Raw genomic sequence first — 23,743 nt, 5'->3', positions numbered from 1 at the left:
GCACTCTGCAGTCTTTATCCATGTCTGCCTTCCTGGGGCTCTGCCTGATGAGGAGGTCAAACGTATTTGGCCACCGAAGGAGCTGAGAAAATATACAGGGGAAAAAAAAAAAAAAAGCTGACATTATCAGTCCCTCCCCACTCTCTCACCGTGGAGAGAATTCACAAGCCAAGTGGCTCACACTAGATGCTCCTGGGGGCCATGGCCCTAAGTTTGGGAGAGGTGCCTCTGGCTGGTCCTGAGGTGGGTTTGTTGTGTGTGTTGTCCCCCCCCCCCCGCCCCCCAGCTCTGAACTGACCCTAGATGAGCTTTCTAAAGTCTTCAGGCAGGTGTAGGGTACTGTCTGACTGGGAGAGTGAGCCGCTTTGTCCCTGTCCCCTGCTGAGGAAGGCTGGCCACACCTAGGGCAGACAGGCGCCCCCGCTGTGTGAAAAAAACAGCTGTGTGAAATGCATGATTAGTGCTGCTGCTGCTGCTGCTTTCTTTTCATTTTTTTTTCCTTTTATTTCCTTCAAAATGCTGACTTCCAATCCCTATTTTTTTCCAGGTTTATGAGGTAAGAGACTCAGTTCCTCTCCCTGTACTTTCTCTCTCCCTTTGCACACTCTCCCTATTTCCAGAGCAAGTACCCTCTCTTTTACAAAAAAAAAAAAAAAAAGTCACTCATAACCCCAACTGCCCCTGGTTCCTAACTCACTCCACTGCATGGTCCATCCACGCTGCCCCTCATGAGGACAGAGGAGTGGTCTGCTTAGGGGTCAAACGGGAAATCCTAACACAATCCAAATCTGCTGCCTGCCGTCTTCCCCTGTTCCAAGATTGGCCTGTTATAAAAAAGCAGACCCAATGAGCTCCTGCTCTCCAGAAAATGAGCTTTTTTTTTTTTTTTCTATTCCACTCACCATAGAATCCTAAAATGGAAGAGAATCAATGAAGGTTATCTGGATCACAGTTTCAAGAGGCCTGTCCATTTCAGGCCTATCTGAAAAATTAGCTTTAGAATAGTGTGAACCAGAGACAGGTGAGGGATTTATTTCATCCAGGGTAGGGAATACTTGTCACCCCAAAGGCCGTGGAGCTTCCAAGGACATCTCGGAGACTAGAGTATTGTCCAAGGCAAACAGGATGTGGCCTAGAATTTCTATTCCAAAACAGTTATGTGCCCCCCAACTCTGTCTCCCAACATTGTACCAGGACGTGGAGGATGGGGAGAGCTGAGCTCACTGCCCCGGTCAGTTAGAAGCCTCCAGCCTGATGGTGTATGCCTAGACCCCAACACTGGGGAGACTGAGACAGGAGGAACGCCATGAAATCAATGGCAGCCAGGCCTACACAGTGAATTCCAGGCCTGAGTTGGACCCTGGAACCCACACCAAGGTGGAAGGAGAGAACTGACTCTGCACAGCTGTCCTCTGACCTACACACACACACACACACACACACACACACACACACACACACACACACACGTGGTGGGCAGGTACACGCAGATGGAGAGGCCAGTTGGTCGTCTAAATCTGGATCTTCAGAGTAGCCTTTCCCAAAGAGTGTTGTACAGATCACCAGGCCACTGGGATGGCCCTTAAAAACTGATAATATCATCAGAAACCCCTGAGGGGCGCCGCATTTCCTACTTAGCGTATGTGCGTTGGGAAAGTTCTAGGACAGCCCATCTCTAGCAGAGAATCCTCTGCCGAAGACATTTGGTTGACCCTTGCAACCGGTGTTGCTCTGTAGGAGCAGCCTCCCTGCAGCCCTGCCTGTCAGGGTACTGAAGTTGCTCTGTAGGAGCAGCCTCCCTGCAGCCCTGCCTGTCAGGGTACTGAAGTTGCTCTGTAGGAGCAGCCTCCCTGCAGCCCTGCCTGTCAGGGTACTGATGTTGACCTAGAGCGGGCGCTACCGTCACAGAAGTGTAATGACTGCAGAGGGGCTCCTGCTGCAGGAAGACCGTGGTCACGGGACTTCCTCCTAGAGAGGGAAGGAGACACAGACAAGAGACAGACTGACGCCTGGGAGAGAGTAGTGTCGAGAAAACGCCACAGGACTGATTGAAAATCAGGAAGCCTGGATGTCTTCCTTAAGATACACAGGGTCAAGTCGTCAGCTCTGACCTTTCCACTCTCAACTCTTAACAGCTCTCCACAGAGGAAGCAACTTGATCTAACTCCAATGTTAAATGGTCTTTAAATAAAAAACCCAGTGCTAGATATTGGGGTAAATGCTGAAAGATCAGAGAGACAAAGGAACAAGCCACTGCCATGTCTCACCTCGCCAATTCCACCAATCCTCTGACTGAAATCCTCTGGGTCCTCATCTGAAAGGCTCCAGCTGAAAAATCCTCTAGCTGAAAGGGATACTTCTACTGAAAAGACATTAGTTCCTGTCTCCTCATGCCTTATATACCTTTCTCTGCCCAGCCATCACTTCCTGGGATTAAAGGCATGTGTGCTTCTCAGTACTGGGATTAAAGGTGTGTGCCAGCCACTGCCTGGCTCTGTTTTCTCTCCTAGACTGAGTCAGTCTCAAGTAGTCCAGTGTGGCTTTGAACTGAGAGATCCAGAAGGATCTCTGCCTCCCGAGTGCTAGTATTAAAGGTGTGTGTTACCGCCGGGTGGTGGTGGCGCACGCCTTTAATCCCAGCACTCGGGAGGCAGAGCCAGGCGGATCTCTGAGTTCGAGGCCAGCTTGGGCTACCAAGTGAGTTCCAGGAAAGGCTCAAAGCTACACAGAGAAACCCTGTCTCGAAAAACCAAAAAAAAAAAAAAAAAAAAAGGTGTGTGTTACCACTACCTGGCCCCTATGTTTAATCTATATAAAAATATTATTTTAATTAAATATATTAAATAATTTATATTATAAATTAAATTTTAATATAAATAGAATTTTATTTCAATATATTAATATATTAAATTAAATATATATTCATTTAATCTCTATTAAATTTTATTTATATAAAAATAGAAGTTTATTGGTTTAGACAAAAGGGGAAATGTGGTGATATATTGTGCGCCCTAATAAAATTTACCTGAAGATCAGAGAACAGAACAAGCCACTAGACTAAACATAGAGGCCAGGCAGAGATGGCACACACCTTTAATCCTAGCACTCGGGAGGCAGAGATCCTTCTGGATCTCTGTGAGTTCATAGCCACCCTGGACTACATGAGACTGACTCAGTCTAGGAGAGAAAACAGAGCCAGGCAGTGGCTGGCACACACCTTTAATCCCAGTACTGAGAAGCACACATGCCTTTAATCCCAGGAAGCGATGGCTGTGCAGAGAAAGGTATATAAGGTGTGAGGAGACAGGAACTAACGGCTTTTCGGCTGAGGAACCCCTTTCGGCTAGAACCTTTCAGCTAGAAAGCCTTTTCAGGCTGATGAGTGGGTGAGGTAAGAGGTGGTGGCTGTGGCTTGCTCTGCTTCTTTGATCTTTCAGCTTTCACCCCAATATCTGGCTCCGGGTTTTTTTTATTACAAGACCTTTAGAAATTCGTGTTACATCTTTATGGTACTTTCAAGCCCTGGTTGCTCCATGTTAATACATCCTAACCACCTGCACACAAATTCACCTATCTCCCCCAGTCAGCTTGCTCCTCACGTCTTACCTAGAAGTTCCACACACACACCATGGACTAGCTCTATAAGCTCCCAGGAGACTTCAGACATGTTCTAAGAAAGACAGCTTGAGAGGAGATACTCAGTGCCGCCCCACCCCCACCACATCACTTACTGTTCCAAATATCTGGCTTGCCTTTGTCCCCTACAGCCTTTGACCCCTCCTTTACTCTCTGTCTTTTGCTGCCATCCCATGTCTGTGCCCCTGTGTGTGTGCGCACGCGCGTGTGCATGCTGTATGGAGGCATGTGAATGGGTGTGGGTCAGGTCCTTGGTTTGCATATCTAGCTCACATCCCTAACCCCAAAGCTCATCGACACCAGAATCAAAACAAGCTATGGTCAGGTTATGAGCCCTAAGTAGCCAAAGAATGACTAGAAAATAGCTCTTATTCTAGGACACTTGTTATAGTAAGCACTGGTGAAGGGTGGGCACAGGGGTAAATACCTATGATCCCAGCACTTGGGAGGTAGAGGCAAGAGGATCCAGAGTTCAAGATCACCCACTGCTACCTACTGAGTTCAAGGCTAGCCTGGCCTACATGAGACCCTGTCCTTAAAAAAGGAGGAAAGAGATCCTACATTTGGTTGTTTGTGCTGAGAACAAGAAATACAAAATGAAACTTCCTATCACTTCCTTCTCTTGATCTTCACGGGACTACATTGTCAGTTTCTGATTAATTTGTGAAGAGATGAATAGATTCTCTTAGAATGAGCCCAAGTCAGAAGCGGCGTCCTAAGGCCCACAGAGAGTGAGGTTCTAGAATAATAACAAAGGAAGTGAAACTGGATTGCTGAGAAGTGTACCATGTGACATCTGGAGAGTTTTTTCTGTCTTGAGGGACACATAGATTCATTAATGAATTCCTCCTTGGATTCATTAAGTTCCCCTGGCCTGTAATGGCAGCAAACCAAATGATCCTCCTCTTTCAATCAGTACTGACTTTAGATAACTCCTCTGTCCATATACCACCAGTCAAGGGACATCTCACAGAGTGGGTGTAATGACAAGTAAATCCTCTGCCTCCACATCCCTGACCTGGCCCTAGAGCCGTCCTCCTGTCCAGTGTAGAGCCCTGACGTCTCTCTCCCCCCGGAATCTGCTCTCTTCCAGCTTCGAAGTTCCTTCAACAAAGCCTTCAGCATTAAAAAGGGTCCCAAGTCGGCCTCCTCGTACTCTGATATTGAGGAGATTGCCACCCCTGACTCTTCAGCCCCGTCATCCCCCAAACTACAGCATGGCTCCACGGAGACTGCATCCCCCTCCATCAAGTCCTCCAACTCATCCTCTGTGGGCACTGAGGTCACTGAGTAAGTACTCTGTCCACCAGCCACCCTGGTAAACTGCTGACTCGAGTTGGCATTAAGGCCACAGACCCTGACAAATGCCACCATACTACTGGTTTGCCTGGGCATGTGAGATCCACAGAGGGACCCTTCCTGACATACCAATTGGGTGCCTATAAGCAGATGGAAACAGGCCTATAGGCCAGGCATGTCAATATCCCCTGCCACCCAGGACTTCTCTGGGATCCAGGCTGACTCTTGCTTCCTTACAGGGCTCCTGCTCATTCAGTCCCCCACACTAGACTGTTCCAAGCCAATGAGGAGGAGGAGCCGGAGAAGAAGGAGGTATCAGAGCTCCGCTCTGAACTATGGGAGAAAGAAATGAAGCTCACAGATATCCGATTGGAGGCCCTAAACTCTGCCCACCAGCTCGACCAGCTTCGGGAGACCATGCACAACATGCAGGTCAGTGTCTGGGCAGAGCTGCAGGAGCGGGGAGCAGGGCCCGACATCCACGCCACCCTGCCACCTGCCCTGTCTCTTCTGCCCACAGCTGGAGGTGGACCTGCTGAAAGCAGAGAATGACCGGCTGAAGGTTGCTCCTGGCCCCTCCTCAGGCTCCACTCCGGGGCAGGTCCCTGGATCATCTGCTCTGTCGTCCCCTCGCCGTTCCCTGGGCCTTGCACTCAGCCATCCCTTCAGTCCCAGTCTCACAGATACAGGTACCAGCTTGAGAAGAGCTTGTTTGGGTAGAAAGAGAAAGGGCTCATTTACATCACTCCACCTGCGCCGTGGCATCCTTGGGCCAGGAGGTAATGGTGTTGAAATCAAGAAGATCGCACTGTTAGTAAGCACCGCGGTTCTTGGCTCTATGCCTTTTCAGATGGAGGCTCCCATCTCTTCTTTGTCATAAATAAGGAACCATTATTTGGAAAGGAAAGTAACTACAAAGCTTGATGCAAGGCTGAGTCCTTAAAACCAATTAGGCCTTTTCCACCTTCACAGACCTATCACCCATGGATGGCATCAGCACCTGTGGGCCAAAGGAAGAAGTGACCCTTCGGGTGGTGGTGCGGATGCCACCCCAGCACATCATCAAAGGGGTAAGGGACTTTAGGAAGGGCCAGTGTAGGAATCAGCATGATAGAGATGGCCGCCAATTTGCACTGGTCCAAAAGCAATGTGTGGTTAGTAGACACTGCACTTCCACTGAGTTTTGATCTGTCCCTGGGCTAGCAATATGCAGTATGAAACATTCTCAAGACCCTGGATGGTACCAGTGAGCCACAGCTCCCAGCCAGCCCCACGACCATAAGAGCAAGTGCTCCCGTGGCTTAAGTGTGTACTGAATGCACTTTGGACTCACAATATTTGAATTCATAATGGTTTTATCACAGGGTCGGGGGGAGGACAGGGTCTCATTCAGCTTGAACTGACCTTGAACTTGCTGTGTATCAGAAGACGACCTAAAATTCCGATTCTCCTGCCTTCACACCCCTCTTTTTGGGCATCTTATGGGGCTGTCACATAAAATATAGAGGAGCTGTATTGTCAAACTTATGCAAAAAAAAAAATCAGAGCTCTGAATATTCCCAAAACTAGAGAACTTAACTCCCGAGGCTTTCTGGGGTCTACCTTTCTAGTGACATCTTCACTGAGGTCCTGTGCCTCAACCCTAACCTTACAGGACTTAAAGCAGCAGGAGTTCCTCTTAGGGTGCAGCAAGGTCACTGGCAAGGTGGACTGGAAGATGCTGGATGAAGCTGTTTTCCAAGTGTTCAAGGTAAAGTGATTCTCACCCTCAACAAGGGTTGCTCATCTTCTCAAGGGGCAGTCAGTCATCCAGGCACCCGGGATCCTGGGAACCTTTGATGCTTGGGGAGGGGCGGGCAAGATGGGAAAACACACAAACCCTATTCCTCCTACACCTCCTTCCATAGCCTGTAGTGTTTGTCATCTCTTGTGGCTTTTCCGTCTGTAGTTATATCTTGGCTGCATGCTCACAATCTTCTTCCACCTCTTCCACCAGGACTACATTTCTAAAATGGACCCAGCCTCCACCCTGGGGCTAAGCACCGAGTCTATCCATGGCTATAGCCTCAGCCACGTGAAGCGAGTGTTGGATGCCGAGCCTCCTGAGATGCCGCCGTGCCGCCGGGGTGTCAATAACATATCGGTCTCCCTCAAAGGTCAGTCTTCGACTCTTCGGGAGGTAGTGTGGTGTGGAGGCAGGGAGAGGGTCATTAAATCCTGCATCATACATCGATATAACAAGAGATGATTGAGAATCCCTAACATGAAGGTGCTTAAGTGATAGAGGAAATAAAAAAGATAAGAGCCAGTCTGATGTTTTTGCTAAACTCAGGCTTCTTCTCTACGCATTCTAAGTCAAAGTGTATCCCTAAAATTGAGATCCAGTGTAGCATGAAACTTAAAGAGTCTTTATTAATAAAACAAACCTGGAGCCAAGTATTGGGGTGAACACTGGAAGATCAGAGAGACAGAACAAGCCACAGCTAACCTCACCTGGCCAACTTCTCAGCTGATCTTGTTTCCTCAGACTGGAAGCCTCTGGTCCTCATCCAGAATGAATCTCAGCTGAACTGCTGCTAAAGGCCTAAAAGCTTAACCAGCCAAAAGCTTCTAGTTTCTGGCCTTCACGCCTTATATATCTTTCTGTTTTTGCCATCACTCCCTGGGATTAAAGGCTCACTTCTTGGGATTAAAGGCGTGAGTCACCATGCCTGGCTGTTTCCAATGTGGCCTTGAACTCACAGAGATCCAGAGGGATTTCTGTCTCTGGAATGCTAGGATTAAAGGTGTGAGTGCCACCATTTTCTAACCTCTGTATCTAGTGGCTGTTCTGTTCTCTGGCCCCAAAATATTAGGGTCCACAATATTTTGGGGAACACAATACCACCACAATCCAGGTTTTCAAAGCTGGGGTTGAGGTGACTCCTCTGGAACTCTTAAGACAGGTGGTTCTGACTTTCTTCAGTGGACCCCTAGATGATGAAGGAAAGGCTCTTTAGGTATCTTGCTATTCTCCGAGCTGGCTAAGACTCGTGCTTCTTTCTGGGGTGGGGTGCAGGGCTGAAGGAGAAGTGTGTCGACAGCCTGGTGTTCGAGACGCTCATCCCCAAGCCCATGATGCAGCACTACATAAGCCTCCTGCTGAAGCACCGGCGCCTCGTGCTCTCGGGCCCCAGTGGCACGGGCAAGACCTACCTGACCAATCGGCTGGCTGAGTATCTGGTGGAGCGCTCAGGCCGGGAGGTCACCGATGGCATCGTCAGCACTTTCAACATGCACCAGCAATCTTGCAAGGTGGCTGCCTCCCGAGACCTCCTACCAGTCTGTGCGGGCCTCGGCCTCCCCCAAGTGTTTTCCTGGCCCCTTCCGGCCCCTCATCCTTTTCCCTTTCCACAGCTCTGCCTTAATCTTTCCCCTTCTTCAGGGTTCTTTGCACCCCTTCCTTCTTCCTGATATCCCCTTTCTCGTCATCTCCTCCTCTCCCCTCCCCTCCTTTCTTTCTCTCCAGACAGGGTCTTGCTATGTAGCCCAGGCTGGCCTTGAACTAGCAGTCCACCCACCATCCTCTCCCCTGCCCGTGTGTGTGTGTGTGTGTGTGTGTGTGTGTGTGTGTGTGTGTGTGTGTGTGTGTGTGTTGGTGAGTATTAAGCATAAAGCCTCATGCATGCTAGGCAAGCTCTCTACAACCGAGCTATATCTATCCTCAAGCTCTCTTTTTCCTTTGAGACAGGGGTCTCCCTAAGTTTCCCAGGCTGTCCTGAACTTGCAATCCTCCTGCCTCAGTCTCCCAAGTAACTAGGATAGCAGGCTGTGGCACCAGCCACAGCTTGCTCTTAGCTTCTCTTACGCATAAGTTCCTCCATCATACTTTCTCTCACCTCTCCCTCTGTTCCTCTTTCCCCCTAGTTGACCGACAGGGAAACACAGCCTCTTTTTCTCTGCACTCCGCCGGTGCTGTCTGTCATATCCGTTCTCTTGTGTCTTCTGCCCACTACCTTGCCTTTCCTTATTACCATCAGACCATGGGTGACAAGGGGCAAGTGTTCAGGATTAAATATTACATGTCATCTCCCCAATGGTGGACCTTGAGTGTACCCTAAAACTTCAGAATGGTTCCAGCCTTAGCTATCCCAAGCTGAGGAGGGGGTGGCATCAACTCAATACAACACTGTTTCAGAATAGATACTCCTTCCTTTGGGAGGATGGGATTTAAGATTGCTGCTCAAGGGTTTGCTTGAAAGGGGCTGGGGATTTAGCTCAGTGACAGAGTGCTTGCATAGATAGTATATGCAAGACCCTGGGTTCAATTCCCCAGCACTTCAATAAATAGGTAGGTAGGTGGGTGGGTGGATGGATGGATGGATGGATGGCTAGATGGATGTTTGAGAGTCTCTGGGACTACTGTCATTCTGTGGTAATCTGGTTCTGTAATCCAATGTTTAAGTACATCCAACAGGGACCAAGGGCCCCAGGGAAATACAGAATTAACTAAGCTTCTCTAAACGTCTTCTTGCCCAAGGTTCCTCGGGTGTGGATTCCTGAGTGCTGAGACCCACTGTCTTCTTTTACTCCAGGATCTGCAGCTGTACCTCTCCAACCTGGCCAACCAGATAGACCGGGAAACAGGAATTGGGGATGTGCCCTTGGTGATCCTACTGGATGACCTGAGTGAAGCAGGCTCCATCAGTGAGCTGGTTAATGGGGCCCTTACCTGCAAGTATCACAAATGGTGAGCTCAGGACCATTTACAACAGCGGGAAGAGGGAAGAACGCAGCCCGGGCCAACCTATGAGCTTCCCGTTGTGTGCACGTGGAGACAGTACTTGTTATGACAGATCTAAGTGAATCCTTCCCCCTTTCTTCCCACAGTCCCTACATCATAGGTACCACCAATCAGCCTGTAAAAATGACACCCAACCACGGCTTGCACTTGAGTTTCAGGTAAGAACTATGTCCCTTCGTGAACCTTCTGGCCTTACCCAGGTGCCTGTAAATAATAATTAGATCCTGAACTTGTGGACAGAGGAGCAGTAGGTAGCAGGAGAGACTAGGCAGAGCCCTGCAGGCTGGGAGGGGGAGGTCGCTGTTTCTGCATGTCAGTTACAGGGTGGGAGAGGAGGGCTTTGAGGACAGGGAAGGAAGAAAGCCGAGGAGAAACCCTGGCTGGCTGCCGTCCTAAGGACTTTCTTCCTGGTCACTCTGTGAGGCCAGCCAGTCATTTGAGGAGGTCAGAGTTGATCATCAGCTGTGCCTGCCTGTACTGCCGTCATCACGTCCTGTCATTTGAGAAGAAGTCCAGTGGGCATTAACGGGAGTCAGGCAGGAAGAGGGCCGGACTGGCAAGGGACGAACCCTGGCAGTGTCTCCCCTGACACTCTGACCCTGTTCTTCCTATCCCTGGTGGCAGGATGCTGACCTTCTCTAACAACGTGGAGCCAGCCAATGGCTTTCTGGTCCGTTACCTGCGGAGGAAGTTGGTAGAGTCGGACAGTGACGTCAATGCTAACAAGGAAGAGCTGCTTCGGGTGCTGGACTGGGTGCCCAAGCTGTGGTATCACCTCCACACCTTCCTTGAGAAGCACAGCACCTCAGACTTCCTCATCGGTACTGGGCTCCAGCTTCCCCCGGGGACTGGAAGCTGTTTCCCTTCTTGTCTCTTACCCCCTGGAGGGAGGCTCTCTTTGCTTGCTGGAGTTGAACCACTTAAGTATTTAATAAGCCTTTCCAATGCAGTAGCACTATGAATTGGATATATTACTTCAGACAACAGGAGAATTGCTTGAACCAACTACAAGTTCAAGGCCAGCCTGAGCAACATATTGAAACTTCCCCGTTGTTAAAAATAAATAGCTAGGTTAATTAAATAAATATGCTGGGGCTGGAGAGATGGTTCATTGGTTAAGAGCACTGGCTGCTCTCCCAAAGGACCCAGGTTCAATTCCCAGCACCCACGTGGCAGCTCACAACTGTCTCTAACTCCAGGTCCAGGGGATTTGACACCTTCACACCAATGCACATAAAATTAAATAAATCATTTAAATAAAAAAAATGCTAAGGGCATAGTTCAGTGGTAGAGCGCTTACTTAACATGTGCAAGGCACTAGGTTAAAAAGTAAAGCTACCCTTCCCCTCGTTCTGTCCTCACCATTAGTTGGTAAAGGGAGAGAAGCCGTGCAGGAGGGAATTGAGATGTGAGAGGCTTGCTTTCCTCCTTTGTCACTTCCACCTTGTAAACGTTATGGTTTGCCAGACAGTTGGCAGCTTGGCTCTGGAACAACTCCAGACCTCCTCTAAAGCTCTGGATGTCACACCCCTGTGCCCCAGACTAGGAAGTAAAAGAAGCAGAGCGGGGCAGACCAGAGTGCTCAGGCTTTTTCATGGCTGTGTTGTTGTCCCCAGGCCCTTGCTTCTTTCTGTCCTGCCCCATTGGCGTTGAGGACTTCCGGACCTGGTTCATTGACCTGTGGAACAATTCCATCATTCCCTATCTACAGGAAGGAGCCAAGGATGGCATCAAGGTGAGCCTCACCCTCCGACTCTACTCAGGCTTCTTCATTGCCCCAGTTTCCCCTTCCTGGTCTCCCCACCACTGACCACCACCATGCTCCTTAAATATCTGTGAGATCGATTTTTATACGCTCCCTAGAACTGTGACCAGATGATACTTACCTTTCTCTGTGCGGCTTATTTCCACACTTGCATCCACGCTGTTGCAAATGACAAGATTTCAGTTCTTTCATGGCCGAATCATATTCCACTGTGTATGTAGACCACATTCCACTGTGTATGTAGACCACATTTCCTTTATCCTATCATCAGTCGATAGACACTTGGGTAATTTCCATCACTTGGCTACATTGGTGCTACACTTAAATGAGAAAAGATGCCCCTTCAAAATAGTGGCCTCATTTCTTCTGAATATCTACCTAGTAGGAAGATTGGTGGGTCCTATAGCAGATTGAGATTGTTTGAGGAATCTTCATACTGTTTGCCGTCATGGGCATATTAATTTACATTCCCACAAACAGTGTACAAGGGTTCTATTGTCTCCACATTTGTTATCTGTAGCCTTTTGGGGAATCACCATTCTTACTGGGGTAAGCACTTAACTGTGATTTTGATTGGCATTTCCCTAGTGATTAATGACACTGAGAACATTGAAATGACCTTTTGGCTCCTTGTATGTATTCTCTCAAGAAGTAGCTATTTAGAACCTATTGTAAAATGAGATAAATTTTATCTCCTGTAAATTAGAGCATATGATTACTGAAGTCCAGTCTAGCACTAAAATACTGTGATTCAATATCTGGTCCTTATCAGTGATATATCACCCATAAAAGTAATTTGGATATATCACCCATAAAAGTAATTTTGTTGAGATAAATATTAATGGTGATATATTAAATCTCTAAAGGTGATTGTCTATCAAACCAATACCATAAATCATTATTTCATTTATAAATTTGTGGTATTTTTAAGGAAAATTTTGCAGTATTATTAATAGATTTAAATTAAATTTAAAAGATAATATCTATCCTCAAAAAAAATTTTTTTTTTTTGTTTTTTCAAGACAGGGTTTCTCTGTGTAGTTTTGGAGCCTGTCCTAGAACTCACTCTGTAGCCCAGGCTGGCCTCAAACTCACAGAGATCAGCCTCACTCTGCCTCCTGAGTGCTGGGATTAAAGGTGTGCGCCACCACCGCCCAGCTCCTCAAAAATTTTTTAATATTAAAGGATATTATATATGACTAAAATTGAAGAATTCCTCCATGGAAAGTATAATTATAGGGTCATAAAATCTGTACATGGTTTTAGTGTATCCTTCATGGATGAGTAGATAATGAAAATGTGATATGCATATACACACAATGCAATGTGGATATGGATACAGGTCATTTGAAACAGTGTAGATGAACCTACAGAACATCACATTAAGTGAAATAGCCAAGGATAAAGAGAATAATAATAATAATGCATGTTCTCACTTCCAAGTGGAGTTCACAGAAGTGGAACACACAGACGAAGAGAATGGGGGTCACCAAGGGCTGAAGCTGTGGTGGCTGGGTAGATAGCAGCCAAAGGATACAAAGTTTCATTCAGACAGCAGGAATAGTTCAGGAGATATACTGTATAACATGGTAACTATGGTCAATAACAGTGTACTTTAAAAGAAAAGTAGGTTGAAGGGTTCTCACCACAAAAAAAGATACGACTTCATATGTATAGATCATCAGCTTGATTTAACCATTCCACCACTGATACATGTTTTAAATATACTGCACTTTATAAATGTATACAAGTTTTCGTTATTTTAATTCCTTTATTCCAAAGACTCGCAAATAAAGACGTCACAGAGCTAGATTAAGGAACCACTCAAGACACCTGCCAGTCTCAAAGTCTGTCCATCTCAGTGGACGTCTGTCCAGTTAGAATGGTTATGCTGAAGCCATGGAGCCTCACCCAGGCTGTTACACTTTTACTATTGATTACTTTTTATTCACTTCTCCACCACACGTGCAGAGTTGAAACTAGAAAAGAACCGTAGCTTTCTACTTCTCTCATGACGCATGTGTCCTTTGTCTGCATCATAGCCTTCCTCATTGCCTATCTTTAATGCAATTTTATTTTTAAATTAAAAATAAATAAATATAGAACTGGAAATGTAGTTCAGTGGTAGATCACTTGCCTACTATGCTTGGGTCCCCAGTCTCAGTTCCCAGATCCACAATAAATAAATAAACAGTCAGTTCAGGCCACGGTGTGTCACATGTCTTATAACTCTAGCACTTGGATAAGTGGATAAGGTGGGAGTGTCAGAAATTTGAGGCCAGTCGGTACTACATAGTTAACATTTTTAATTAATTAAAAACAAACGTTAAGGTTTAACTGGGCATGTGGCCCAGGACCGTAATCTCGGGAAGCTGTGGAAGGAATGCTGTAAGTTTGGGGCTAGCCTGGGCTACATAGCAAGCACCAGGACAGCCAGATCCAAATAGCGGGACTGTTTTCAAAGAAAATTAGCTAAGCACTATGGTGGCACATACCTTTAATCCCAGAACTTGCACTTTGGAGGCAGAGACGGGTGATCTCTGTGAGTTCAAGGCCAGTATGTCTACATAATGAGTTCCAGGCTAGCAAGTGCTATATAGTGAGACCTTGTCTCTAAACAAACTTTTAAGACAATATACTAAATTATCCTCAATTATTCTAGCAATTTATACCAACTTATTTTCTTTCATGAGAAGCTAAGCTACATAAATCAAAACTTCAAGTCTTTGTGTTTGGGGAAGTATGTATTTCCAGGCACTGTATTTTTTTTGTGAAACGGAAGAGATAACATAAGTAAGCTTCTAATCCGTTGGTGTCCCTCTTACTGGTCACATTTTTCTTCTCCAGGTTCATGGACAGAAAGCTGCTTGGGAAGATCCAGTGGAGTGGGTCCGGGACACTCTTCCCTGGCCATCAGCCCAGCAGGACCAATCAAAGCTCTACCACTTGCCCCCACCCTCTGTGGGCCCTCACAGCATTGCCTCACCTCCAGAGGACAGGACAGTCAAAGACAGCACCCCAAGCTCCCTGGACTCAGACCCTCTGGTGAGTAAAAGTCAGAAAAAAAAAAAAGCCACAGAGTATTAGAGCACTGGATTCTTACACTCTTCTGATGGGCCCTAGGCATTGAAGAGTTTCAGCAAAGCCAGGACCAAAATGAGACCAGTGAGGAACTCTGAGCATCAGGAGCTTGGGTTTCAGTGATCTCATGCCTGCATCCTAGCTGAAGCTAAAGAACACATCCAGGAAAATGTCCTCCAGCAAAGACCCAAGTTTCAGACAGTCTAAGTAAGAACATAGACCAGAGGGCCTGGAGAGGTGGCTCAGCAGTCACAAGCACCTGCTGCTCTTCCAGAGGACCCAAATTTGGTTTTCAGCACCCACGTCTAAGCTTAGAACTCTAACTCCAAGAGGATCTAACACAGCTGACTTATGCAGGCTCTGTACTCATGTGGACACACCTACATGCAGATAGACACACACATAATTAAAAATAATAAAAATTAGCCCAGCACTTGGGAGGCAGAGGCAGGCAGATCTCTGTGAGTTCGAGGCCAGCCTACTCTACAGAGCGAGTTCCAGGACAGCCAGGGTTACACACAGAGAAATCCTGTCTCGAGAAACCAAAATAAGTAAATAAAATAATAATAATAAAAATTTAAAATGTAAAAACGGTCATCAACCAAAGAAATAGTGCAGTGGGGTTGTTGACACTTTTACTTCTGCCTCTCCTCTAATATTATTCTGAGACTTCTTCACTAAGTGTATTCTGTAAATTGTAAACTAGGGGAAAATATTTGCAATAGATACTGCCAAAAAATTAGTATCTTAAATAAAGTTAAAAGGAGCTTCCAGGACTGACAAAATGGTTCAGCAGGTAAAAGAATTTGTCACACAAAGCTGACAACCAGTTTCAGAAGAGAACTGACTCCCAAAAGTTGTCCACTGACCTCCACATGCATGCCATGGCATCTGCACAACTGCGTTCACCTGCATCACACACACACACACACCCTGCATCACACACACACACACACACACACACACACACACACACACACACACAGACCAGTAAATAAGAAATAAATAAAAATAAATTATGCAAAAAAATGTAAGCTTCTAAACAAAAGAATGAGCAAAAGACATGCAGAGGCATTTGACTAGAGGAAATAAAAGTGACCAATAAAAACATAAGATTGGGGGCTGGAGAGATGGCTCAGCGGTTAAGAGCACTGGCTGCTCTTCCAAAGGTCCTGAGTTCAATTCCCAGCAACCACATGGTGGCTCACAACCATCTGTAATAAGATGTAGTGCTTCGGCCGGCAGGCATACATGCAAACGGAATACCATACATATAATAAATAAATAAATCTTAAAAAAAAATAAGATCGTCAACCTATCTAATAATGAAGAACTGTAAATTAAATCAAGGAACTACTTTTTTACATTGGCAATACGCAGAGCATCTGAAGCACAGAAGCTGGGGGGGTATTCATTACTAAAACCATGTTAGAAGGTAACTTAGCAGAATGGAATGAAATTTAACACACATAAAACCTTTGATCTTGCCTTTGCACCTTTCCAGTAGGGAATAATTCCACTTGAGTCATAATATATTTTTATTTAAATTTTGACTTTATTGAAAATAGCTGTTCTCTGTATCAAGACTACTAACTAATAATACAGAAAGAAGAAAAGACTGGTGGCCGTTTGAACCAGCCAGGCTTACTCAGCTAAAGTTTGAGCTATTAACATGGAAAAGGAGTACACTGAGGTGACTTAACCCAGGGTCCGAGGAGAGCACAGAGTCTAGCTGCTGGGGTGTGCTCTCCTACAAGGGAATTCCACGAGGCCAGGGCTGACTACAACGCTTCCCTTGTTACTCCCAGTATAAGCTGGAATGTCTAGACCTCTGTCATTCACTGGAGTGCATCTGGAAACAGGGCAAGTCTTGTTCTTTGGTGTCCTCCACACCCATGACCCATGGCACCTTGTATAGCTAAGGTGTTCCAGGGGATTGTTCATATGCATGGGCTTACGTCAGGGCTGAAACAATTGTCACATCTTCATGAACCACCTCTAAACTTCACGTTCTTAGTCACACCAAGCATCAGACCCATGATCCAGGTTCTATAGGGTGGATTTGTTTGGTTGGCTGGTCGGTTGGTTTGTTTTGGGCTTCCTGGTAGTCAGTACCCAGCATGCCCTCTGGCATTCACCCATCTCTCTGCCTCTGTTTAGATGGCCATGCTGCTGAAGCTTCAAGAAGCTGCCAACTATATTGAGTCACCAGATCGAGAGACTATCCTGGACCCCAACCTCCAGGCAACACTCTGAGGGTCCAGCAGTCACTGTCACCCTGGACAGCGGAAGGCTGGCTTCGGCTTCATTAGCTCCCCTCTCCCCCTCTTCTTTCAGAGCTCTGGCTTACCAGCCTCACCAGGACAGGAGGGAAGAAGAGGGCTAGAGGAGGGATGGGTTCTTGGTGCTGAACCTTTGAAAACTTCCTGGTAGGGACTGGAGGGGTGGAGATTGGGAACTCGTGCCCCCTAAATACATTTGCTGGCCTCCTCTCATGACTTTGGAGAAAAGATGATTCTGGGTCTTTTCTTCAGTTTTTGTTTCACCTACAAACTCCTGGGCTTTCTGGGGAGGGATTCGGAGGACATCACAAAAAAAAACTGTGCAGCAGTTCCTAGCTGGTTCTCATGAACACCGCTGAGACAGTCACCATCTGGGGAAATCTAAGGGAGGCAGGAAACTCCACAGATTTTCTTGCAAACCTTTCCCAATTCTATCGCCACTGCCAACAATCTTCCCCCAGAGATCTGGCCAGAGCCCAGAAAAAGAAGCATGTCGTTAAACAAAAAAAACAAAAAAAAGAAAAAAAAGAAAATAAGAAAAAAAATGTGTAAGTCAACCTGTAAGCGGTAAAAAGGTGACAGAAAAGATGACACTGGAAAGAGGGGACCCAGTTGCCAAGATGGAAAGAGAGCTGCCAGATCTCACCCTCTGGATGACAATAGGGGACATTGACAAGATGGCTTCCAATCTAAGATGCCACCCAACCACAAAAGGAACATCACAGCCTTCAGAGAGACTGAGCTACCTTTCTGCCCTCAAATTGAACATGCATGAAAGTCAATAAACCCTACTTTTTTAATTTTTAATTTTTAAATTCTATTTCTATTTTTTTTTCTTTCCAGTTTGCCTATTTATTGCCCCCTTCCCCAGTTTTCTCACATGTCAATGAGATACTTGAGTTTCCTTCCAGGAGATAGTTTTGCTTTCCAAGTGGGTTTTCTTTGGCGAATTGAATTCCAGACTGCTGGTATAAGTTAGACACCTGCCATGCCACTATCTCTGGCATCCTTGGGGCTTACATGCAACAAGAAACATTGGCTCAGAATGGTAGGAGAAAAAGTAGCCAGTTTCTTTGACTTTCCTTTTCGAGAAAGCATGTGTTCTAGCTGGAAGCTCAACTGCCATCCTCTGGCTTGACAGATCTACCCTGAGCTTCATCGTGGACTGAAGGAAAACCAAAATACTGGAAACACCCACCTGTCTTAGGGCCTGTCTGGCCCCTCACTGCACTATTAAGATGGTAGCCACTTTGCCTGACTGAATCAAAATTCCCTAGCTAGTCCTCAGCTAGTTTTTGACAGGTGAACAGTCACTTATAAGAAACTGAGCAACCATGTGAACTGCTTCAGATCAGAATAGAAGGCTCAAGGAGCTGGACTCGGTGGCCAATATTTGCCTTCCAAAGAGATCCACCTCTTTCTTGCAGATGTTGCACTCTCCGTATTTCTACAGCCCACGTTCCTTCATTTGACAAGCACTTATGAGTACTTAACTGTATACCAGTCACTATGCTTAAAAAAAGACAAGACTTGGTCCTTAAGTTCATAGTCTAGGGGAGAATGTTAATCTCCATTAAGTACACCCCCCCCCCCTTACCTGGACCTTGAAAATCATCTGAGAAACAGAGGTGAACCCCAAGGAGTTACTTAAAAGAAGCCCTTGATTAGATGTCCAATATGTTGTGGGCAGAAGATTGGGAATCAGTTAAGATGGAGCCCGAAGAACTATGGAAGCTTGCTTGTCTAGAGTGGGAAAATCTACTTCTGTCATTTCTGAAAACCGGATGGAACCAGATTCCCAGGCTGAGCTGCCTTATGGGCTAATATGTCAGCACTCTGCAGTTCAGGGATATATATACGATGAGCCTGGACCTAAGAGTTTGCTCTTCAGAGTCCTAAGTAGCACAAGACTTACCAGAATCTATACCAAGATTCTACAGGCAAACTAAAATGGGCCATTGTTCCACCCAACTGAGAAGTCACATGACTCTCAACAGTATATTTTCATTTAGGTCCTCAAGATGGTCTAGCTTGTCTCCTTCCCCCTCCCTCCCCCGCAAAAGCTTCTATATTCACCTGGTAGCCCCAGGGATGACAGGGTCCTCTATTCTGGAGACTATTATTGCCATTGCTGCTAATTCCATGAGCTGTGAAGACCCCCAACCAACTCAGCTGCAAAATATGCAATTCTGTAGTGGGAAGAGGCTGTTTGTCCAAGGATGGTGCTGCAATCACTGCCTTAAGGTCTCTGCTGTGCAGAAGGAGAAGGCCCCAGAGCTGGCTGTTCCAACTTAGAAGGAAGGGGAGACTGGATAGGCCCTACTTTGGACATAGGTCTCTTCTGAACCCTATCCAAAGCTCCAGTGCCATGGCAAGGCTCAGACTTTCGCTGACATCCTAATGCTTGAGCCCTCCTTCACTCTCTCTTCTGGTGCTGCCCAGCCAGTGCCTTCTGAAATGGATGTTACTGGCTACTTAAGAAGAAGGAAAGTAGGCGATGCCTTCTTCCATTCCAACTGCCTCAGACTGCAGAGGGATTGTCTCTGTGGTAACCGTGGATACCATCGTGAATTTTCTTTGGGTCTGCAGCAAGTTGACTCTGGAGGCCTCTCCTACTGTAACTTTATTTCTATTTCTGGGATCCACCACCACCTTCTCTCAGTTGACTGCTGCATTTAGTTCAGGCCTCAAATAGCCGTCCCCCAGGAAGAATGTTCCCATCTAGTGAAGTGCTCTTGAAGCCTCTACTTTCCTTCTGGAGCCTGGGACCCTGTTTACAGTTGCACATCTGGGCCCCTCACAGTAGGCTCAACCATCTCAAAAAGGGATCACGGTTCTGTGGCAATTGCGGAAGGTTGAGCTTCCTCACGGTGCTAATAACCCCTTGGGATGCTCATCCAGACTTCTAAGAAGCAAAAAGCCTGAGCACCCCCTCACTGCCCAAGAATTCATGGCAAAGAGCAAATCCACAGCATTCTTTCCAACCTACACACTTGCTTCTTGGTTGAGACAACTGGGACTCCTCAGAAAGGAAAAACTGGGTCCCACAGCTAAATTCTCAATCTCCAGGCACCTTCAGAAGACTCCAACCTATCCAATTCTGGAATCTGTGCTATTCCCTTTCCCTCTCAGTCCCAATCCCATCCCTCACCAAAGTTGGCTAGTGAAGAACATCAACCTTTGGAGAGCCTCAGCTCTAGGAGAGGCTAATTAGAATCCCTCAGATTCTGGGATGAAGACCAATAAGTTGTATTCAATGTGTTCGTTTCTCAGTCCCTGCCTAGGCACTAGAATAAAACACTAGGTATTGGAGGCTGCTATGGGACCTGATGTCTGTGTATCTCTCTGTTCTATCTTGGGCTTTGTGTAACATTATTATTTTTGATATCTGCTTTCTGGTAACTCTTGGGTGCTTATTTCTGTCTCTGTAAATCCTTACTCCAATGTCTTTTGTGTAGTCTAATCACTTGGAAGGTAGAGGCTGGCAGGAAAGGAGAATGAGGTAGGAAAAAAAAAATATACAGAGAGACCCTACAAGAAGGCCTTTATTGGTTGGTAAACGTTTGGGTCTTGAATTACCAACCTTCTAACTAGTCTGTCCATACTGACAGGCATAAGACAAAAATAATGATTTTCTTTCTCCCCTTTTCTGGCTTTTCTAGTTTGCAAGAGTTTAAGTGGACTTAACCTACCCATCTCCTTACTTGTAGAACTCAAAGATGAACCACACTATTCAAAGGGATACTGCCCCCCTTCGGGTACTCTGAAGACGAACTCTGTTTCCTGTCATATTCCAGAAAAGTAGGGAAAGAAGTGGTAGGTTTTCACAATGCCTCCTATCATCACCCCAGATGGAACCCATTCACAGCACCCAGCATGTGCACGGATCACACTTGCCTGATCGAATGAGATTCAGTCTTATAAACCAGGATCCAAGAGATATTAATGACTTTTTTTTTGATGATAAAAGGGTTTGGGAAGTTGTGCTAATCACAAATCTAATACAGGGTTCAAGTGCTGAAGTAACTCAGACTGTCAACTACAGCTCCTTATCATACTTTACCCTTTCTTTCCATAGTCCTGGGCATTAGCTAAACTGAAGCTAGTGAATGGACTCCATGAGCCAACCCCCATGGTAAGAAGAAAAATGTCAGTTACAGCAGCTTGGGTAATAGAGATGGATAAGATGGATATACCAACAGTTATTGGTACACTTTTTTTTTTCTTCCAGTATTGGGTATTGAACCTAAGGTCTCTCATATACTCAGCAAGTACTCTATCACTGACCTATAGCTCCAGCCCTCTTTTTTTTTTTTAAAGACAGTTTCACTAAGTTGCCCATAATCCAGGCAAGCTTTGAATTTGATGATAACACACACACACACACACACACACACACACACACACACACACACACACACAAACACATTAGCCTCTCAAGTAACTGGGATTTCAGCCTGCATCAACAGGCCCAGCTATAATACACTGTAGGAACTGTGCATGAGAATACCCAACAAGGAGGCTGTAAATAAAAATGTGTTCTAAATGGCCAAAGCCTGAAGACACTGCTCTTCATAACTGAATCAGCCTTACCTAGTCACCAATCCTCAGTTAACCTGCTCAGGGATAACAGGGCCACCTGGTATACACCCGAGCTCTGGAAGCACACGCTGTTATAGAGAAGATAGAATAAACTGGAACACCGCAGAGTCTGGAAGGAAAGAAAGCAGGTGAACTTTGGAAACCACAGGGAAAAAAAGACAGTTAAGAATTACACCTATTTATACCAGTTCATTCCAGTTTGATGTTTCGGCCATTTTCCTTAATGATTATGTCCCAGGGAACATTCTCTGACATGTGATATGAATCCCTGGATCCTTAATTCAACCTTTCATTTCCTTAAAACGGTGTCACTCAGAGGATGCCTACAGACCAGCAATAGCAGCATGTGGGAATGTGTTTAGGAATAAAATTCCCAGGCTCTAACCCAGACTTACCAAGTCAGCTCTGCAGTGGCAGTGCCCAGCCATGTTTTAGCAGTTCCTCTGGTGGAGCCAATGCACGGAGAGCCTTCACTCTGAGGTGGTTGATGTTTAAAGACCCCAAATAAAAAGCGTCTACAGTCTAATGCAGATGTTAACATTTCAAAGTCACTTTTCTCAGACTTCGGTTTCTGGGAGTCAGCAGTGAAAACATGTGCTTTGGGGTGGAAGCTGGGGAAGGTCTGCATCTTGGCAACCTCTAATGGGAAACCCCTTGTCTCTGACATTTCTACCTTGGCACACTGTGGGACTCCAGTGGAGGAATCATGTTGGAGGTCTCATTCAGATTGCTGTTCTGATGGATTCTTTTTCTGATAATAGTATAAGAAAAGTAAAATAAAGTCTAATTTGCATTTCTATGATAAAATGTTCTCCCAGCAACATCCCTCTCCCTTCTTTAAATAGTAAAGAGTACTGCTGAGTCAGAGAGCCCGGCCAGGGCCCCCCACCCCCTTTTCCCCAAGGCAGCCAACAGCTGTAGTGCTCCAGTATGCTAGAAGGGCCCATGTCTCTACTCAGCCCACAGGAGAGTTCTACACAGTGAAAATAAAGTTAAGTCCTTAGGTTTAACCTTTGCCTTTTCCCACATCAGGACCTAAGTACAGAACTACTCAGCAAAGGGAACAAAATAAATCTGCTCTTAATAAAAAAAAAAAAAAAATTTTTTTTTTCCAGAAAGAGCTTCTTCATATATTTCCAAACCCATAAACTAGCTGATATGGCCATGGAAGAGTTGAGGCTGTTTAGAAGCAGTTTTGTTTTAAATTTGTCAGTTTCCCCCCCCCCCTCCCCCCATGAGAGCACTTTTGTGTAGAGCATTAAAAAAATCACCGGTACCAGGTCTCCTGAGCTCAGGGACTGACTTGGAAGGAAGGAGTAAAGCCCAAGGAAACCAAGTGTAAACAATTGCACTAAAGTCACCCCCTTACCATCCAGCCAGCCCCTGGTGTATCATCCTGCTTCCCTGCCCCTTCTCTGAGAAGGCGAATCCAAGGAGCAAACTCCCACACTGCAGCCAGTCTCTGATCCGGCTGTGCTCCCCCCCCCCAACTTCCTCATGTCCTTTTGTTTATTGCTTTTGACAAAACACAATTAGAGTGAATTCTAGGTTGTGCTAGCTTCCTTTCCTCCCCCTCCCTATCCTGTTGTCCACAGCACTGCTCATGGAAGAGTCTTTCTCAAATGCATGGCATTCCTCAGGTGGCGGGTGGACAAGAGTGTTCACTTTTTAAAACTTACTGAGTACAAAATCCCAAACCAGGATGTGTGTGTGTGTGTGTGTGTGTGTGTGTGTGTGTGTGTGTGTGTGATTTTCTTCTCATTTGACCCTCACCTATTCCAGTCTGTCCCCTTTTATACCTAATGTAGAAAAGGCAAAAGTGAATCTGGAAAGCAAATTGATGTATATAGTTGCGGTAACAATCATGAAGAGAGGCTGGGCTGTCCCCTCAGTAATTCATTTTGAATAATAAATTGGTTGAAAATTAAATCCATGCCTCGGCCAGCTGAAATGGCCTTCCTCCATCGCCACAGAGGCTACCCTTACCTGGGTCCTCTGTCTATCAGGCATGTCTCCATCCAGCAAAATGCATCTGTTCTCTGCCATTTGCATTTCAATAAAGTTATCTCCTGTACTGTCCACTGGTTTTCTAGCTCACTCTCTGCCTGGTTTCTGTGTCCATTTATCTTATTGCTTGATCTGGAATGTGAGACGACCTGCGGTCCTTTGCCTAACTCAGAAGCAAAACCCACCTGCCTGTAAAAGTCTGACCCCAAATGCTGGGCAGGGGTCTTTCTCCTTCTGTTTTGTGGGCAGGGGAGAACACCACCTTGGACACTGTGGACACAGTCTCCC

At 46.1% G+C, this 23,743-nt stretch overlaps 1 protein-coding gene across 6 annotated transcripts in view; it reads left to right on the top strand.

Annotated features, from left to right (window-relative positions):
• Window positions 1–23,527, top strand: part of Nav1 (neuron navigator 1) — a 263,326-nt gene extending 239,799 nt beyond the window's left edge. For all 6 annotated transcript variants that reach the window (XM_052737052.1, XM_052737051.1, XM_052737050.1 and 3 more), the window contains 13 exons: window positions 4,730–4,926; window positions 5,175–5,367; window positions 5,456–5,624; window positions 5,908–6,005; window positions 6,590–6,685; window positions 6,932–7,091; window positions 7,994–8,229; window positions 9,510–9,664; window positions 9,805–9,876; window positions 10,343–10,539; window positions 11,335–11,453; window positions 14,331–14,528; window positions 16,725–23,527. In XM_052737052.1, coding sequence (XP_052593012.1) covers window positions 4,730–4,926; window positions 5,175–5,367; window positions 5,456–5,624; window positions 5,908–6,005; window positions 6,590–6,685; window positions 6,932–7,091; window positions 7,994–8,229; window positions 9,510–9,664; window positions 9,805–9,876; window positions 10,343–10,539; window positions 11,335–11,453; window positions 14,331–14,528; window positions 16,725–16,820 — 1,986 coding nt within the window. In that variant the 3' untranslated portion in view covers window positions 16,821–23,527. The remainder of the gene's footprint in view (window positions 1–4,729; window positions 4,927–5,174; window positions 5,368–5,455; window positions 5,625–5,907; window positions 6,006–6,589; window positions 6,686–6,931; window positions 7,092–7,993; window positions 8,230–9,509; window positions 9,665–9,804; window positions 9,877–10,342; window positions 10,540–11,334; window positions 11,454–14,330; window positions 14,529–16,724) is intronic.
• The last annotated feature ends 216 nt before the right edge of the window (window positions 23,528–23,743 follow it).

Source organism: Peromyscus californicus, unplaced genomic scaffold (genome assembly GCF_007827085.1).
Source record: "Peromyscus californicus insignis strain IS unplaced genomic scaffold, ASM782708v3 Scaffold_14__1_contigs__length_90479793_seg_2, whole genome shotgun sequence".
In the NCBI taxonomy this organism is placed as follows: domain Eukaryota; kingdom Metazoa; phylum Chordata; class Mammalia; order Rodentia; family Cricetidae; genus Peromyscus; species Peromyscus californicus.
The sequence above is the reverse complement of the archived record's forward strand: the minus strand, read 5'-3'. Positions and strand labels throughout refer to the sequence as shown.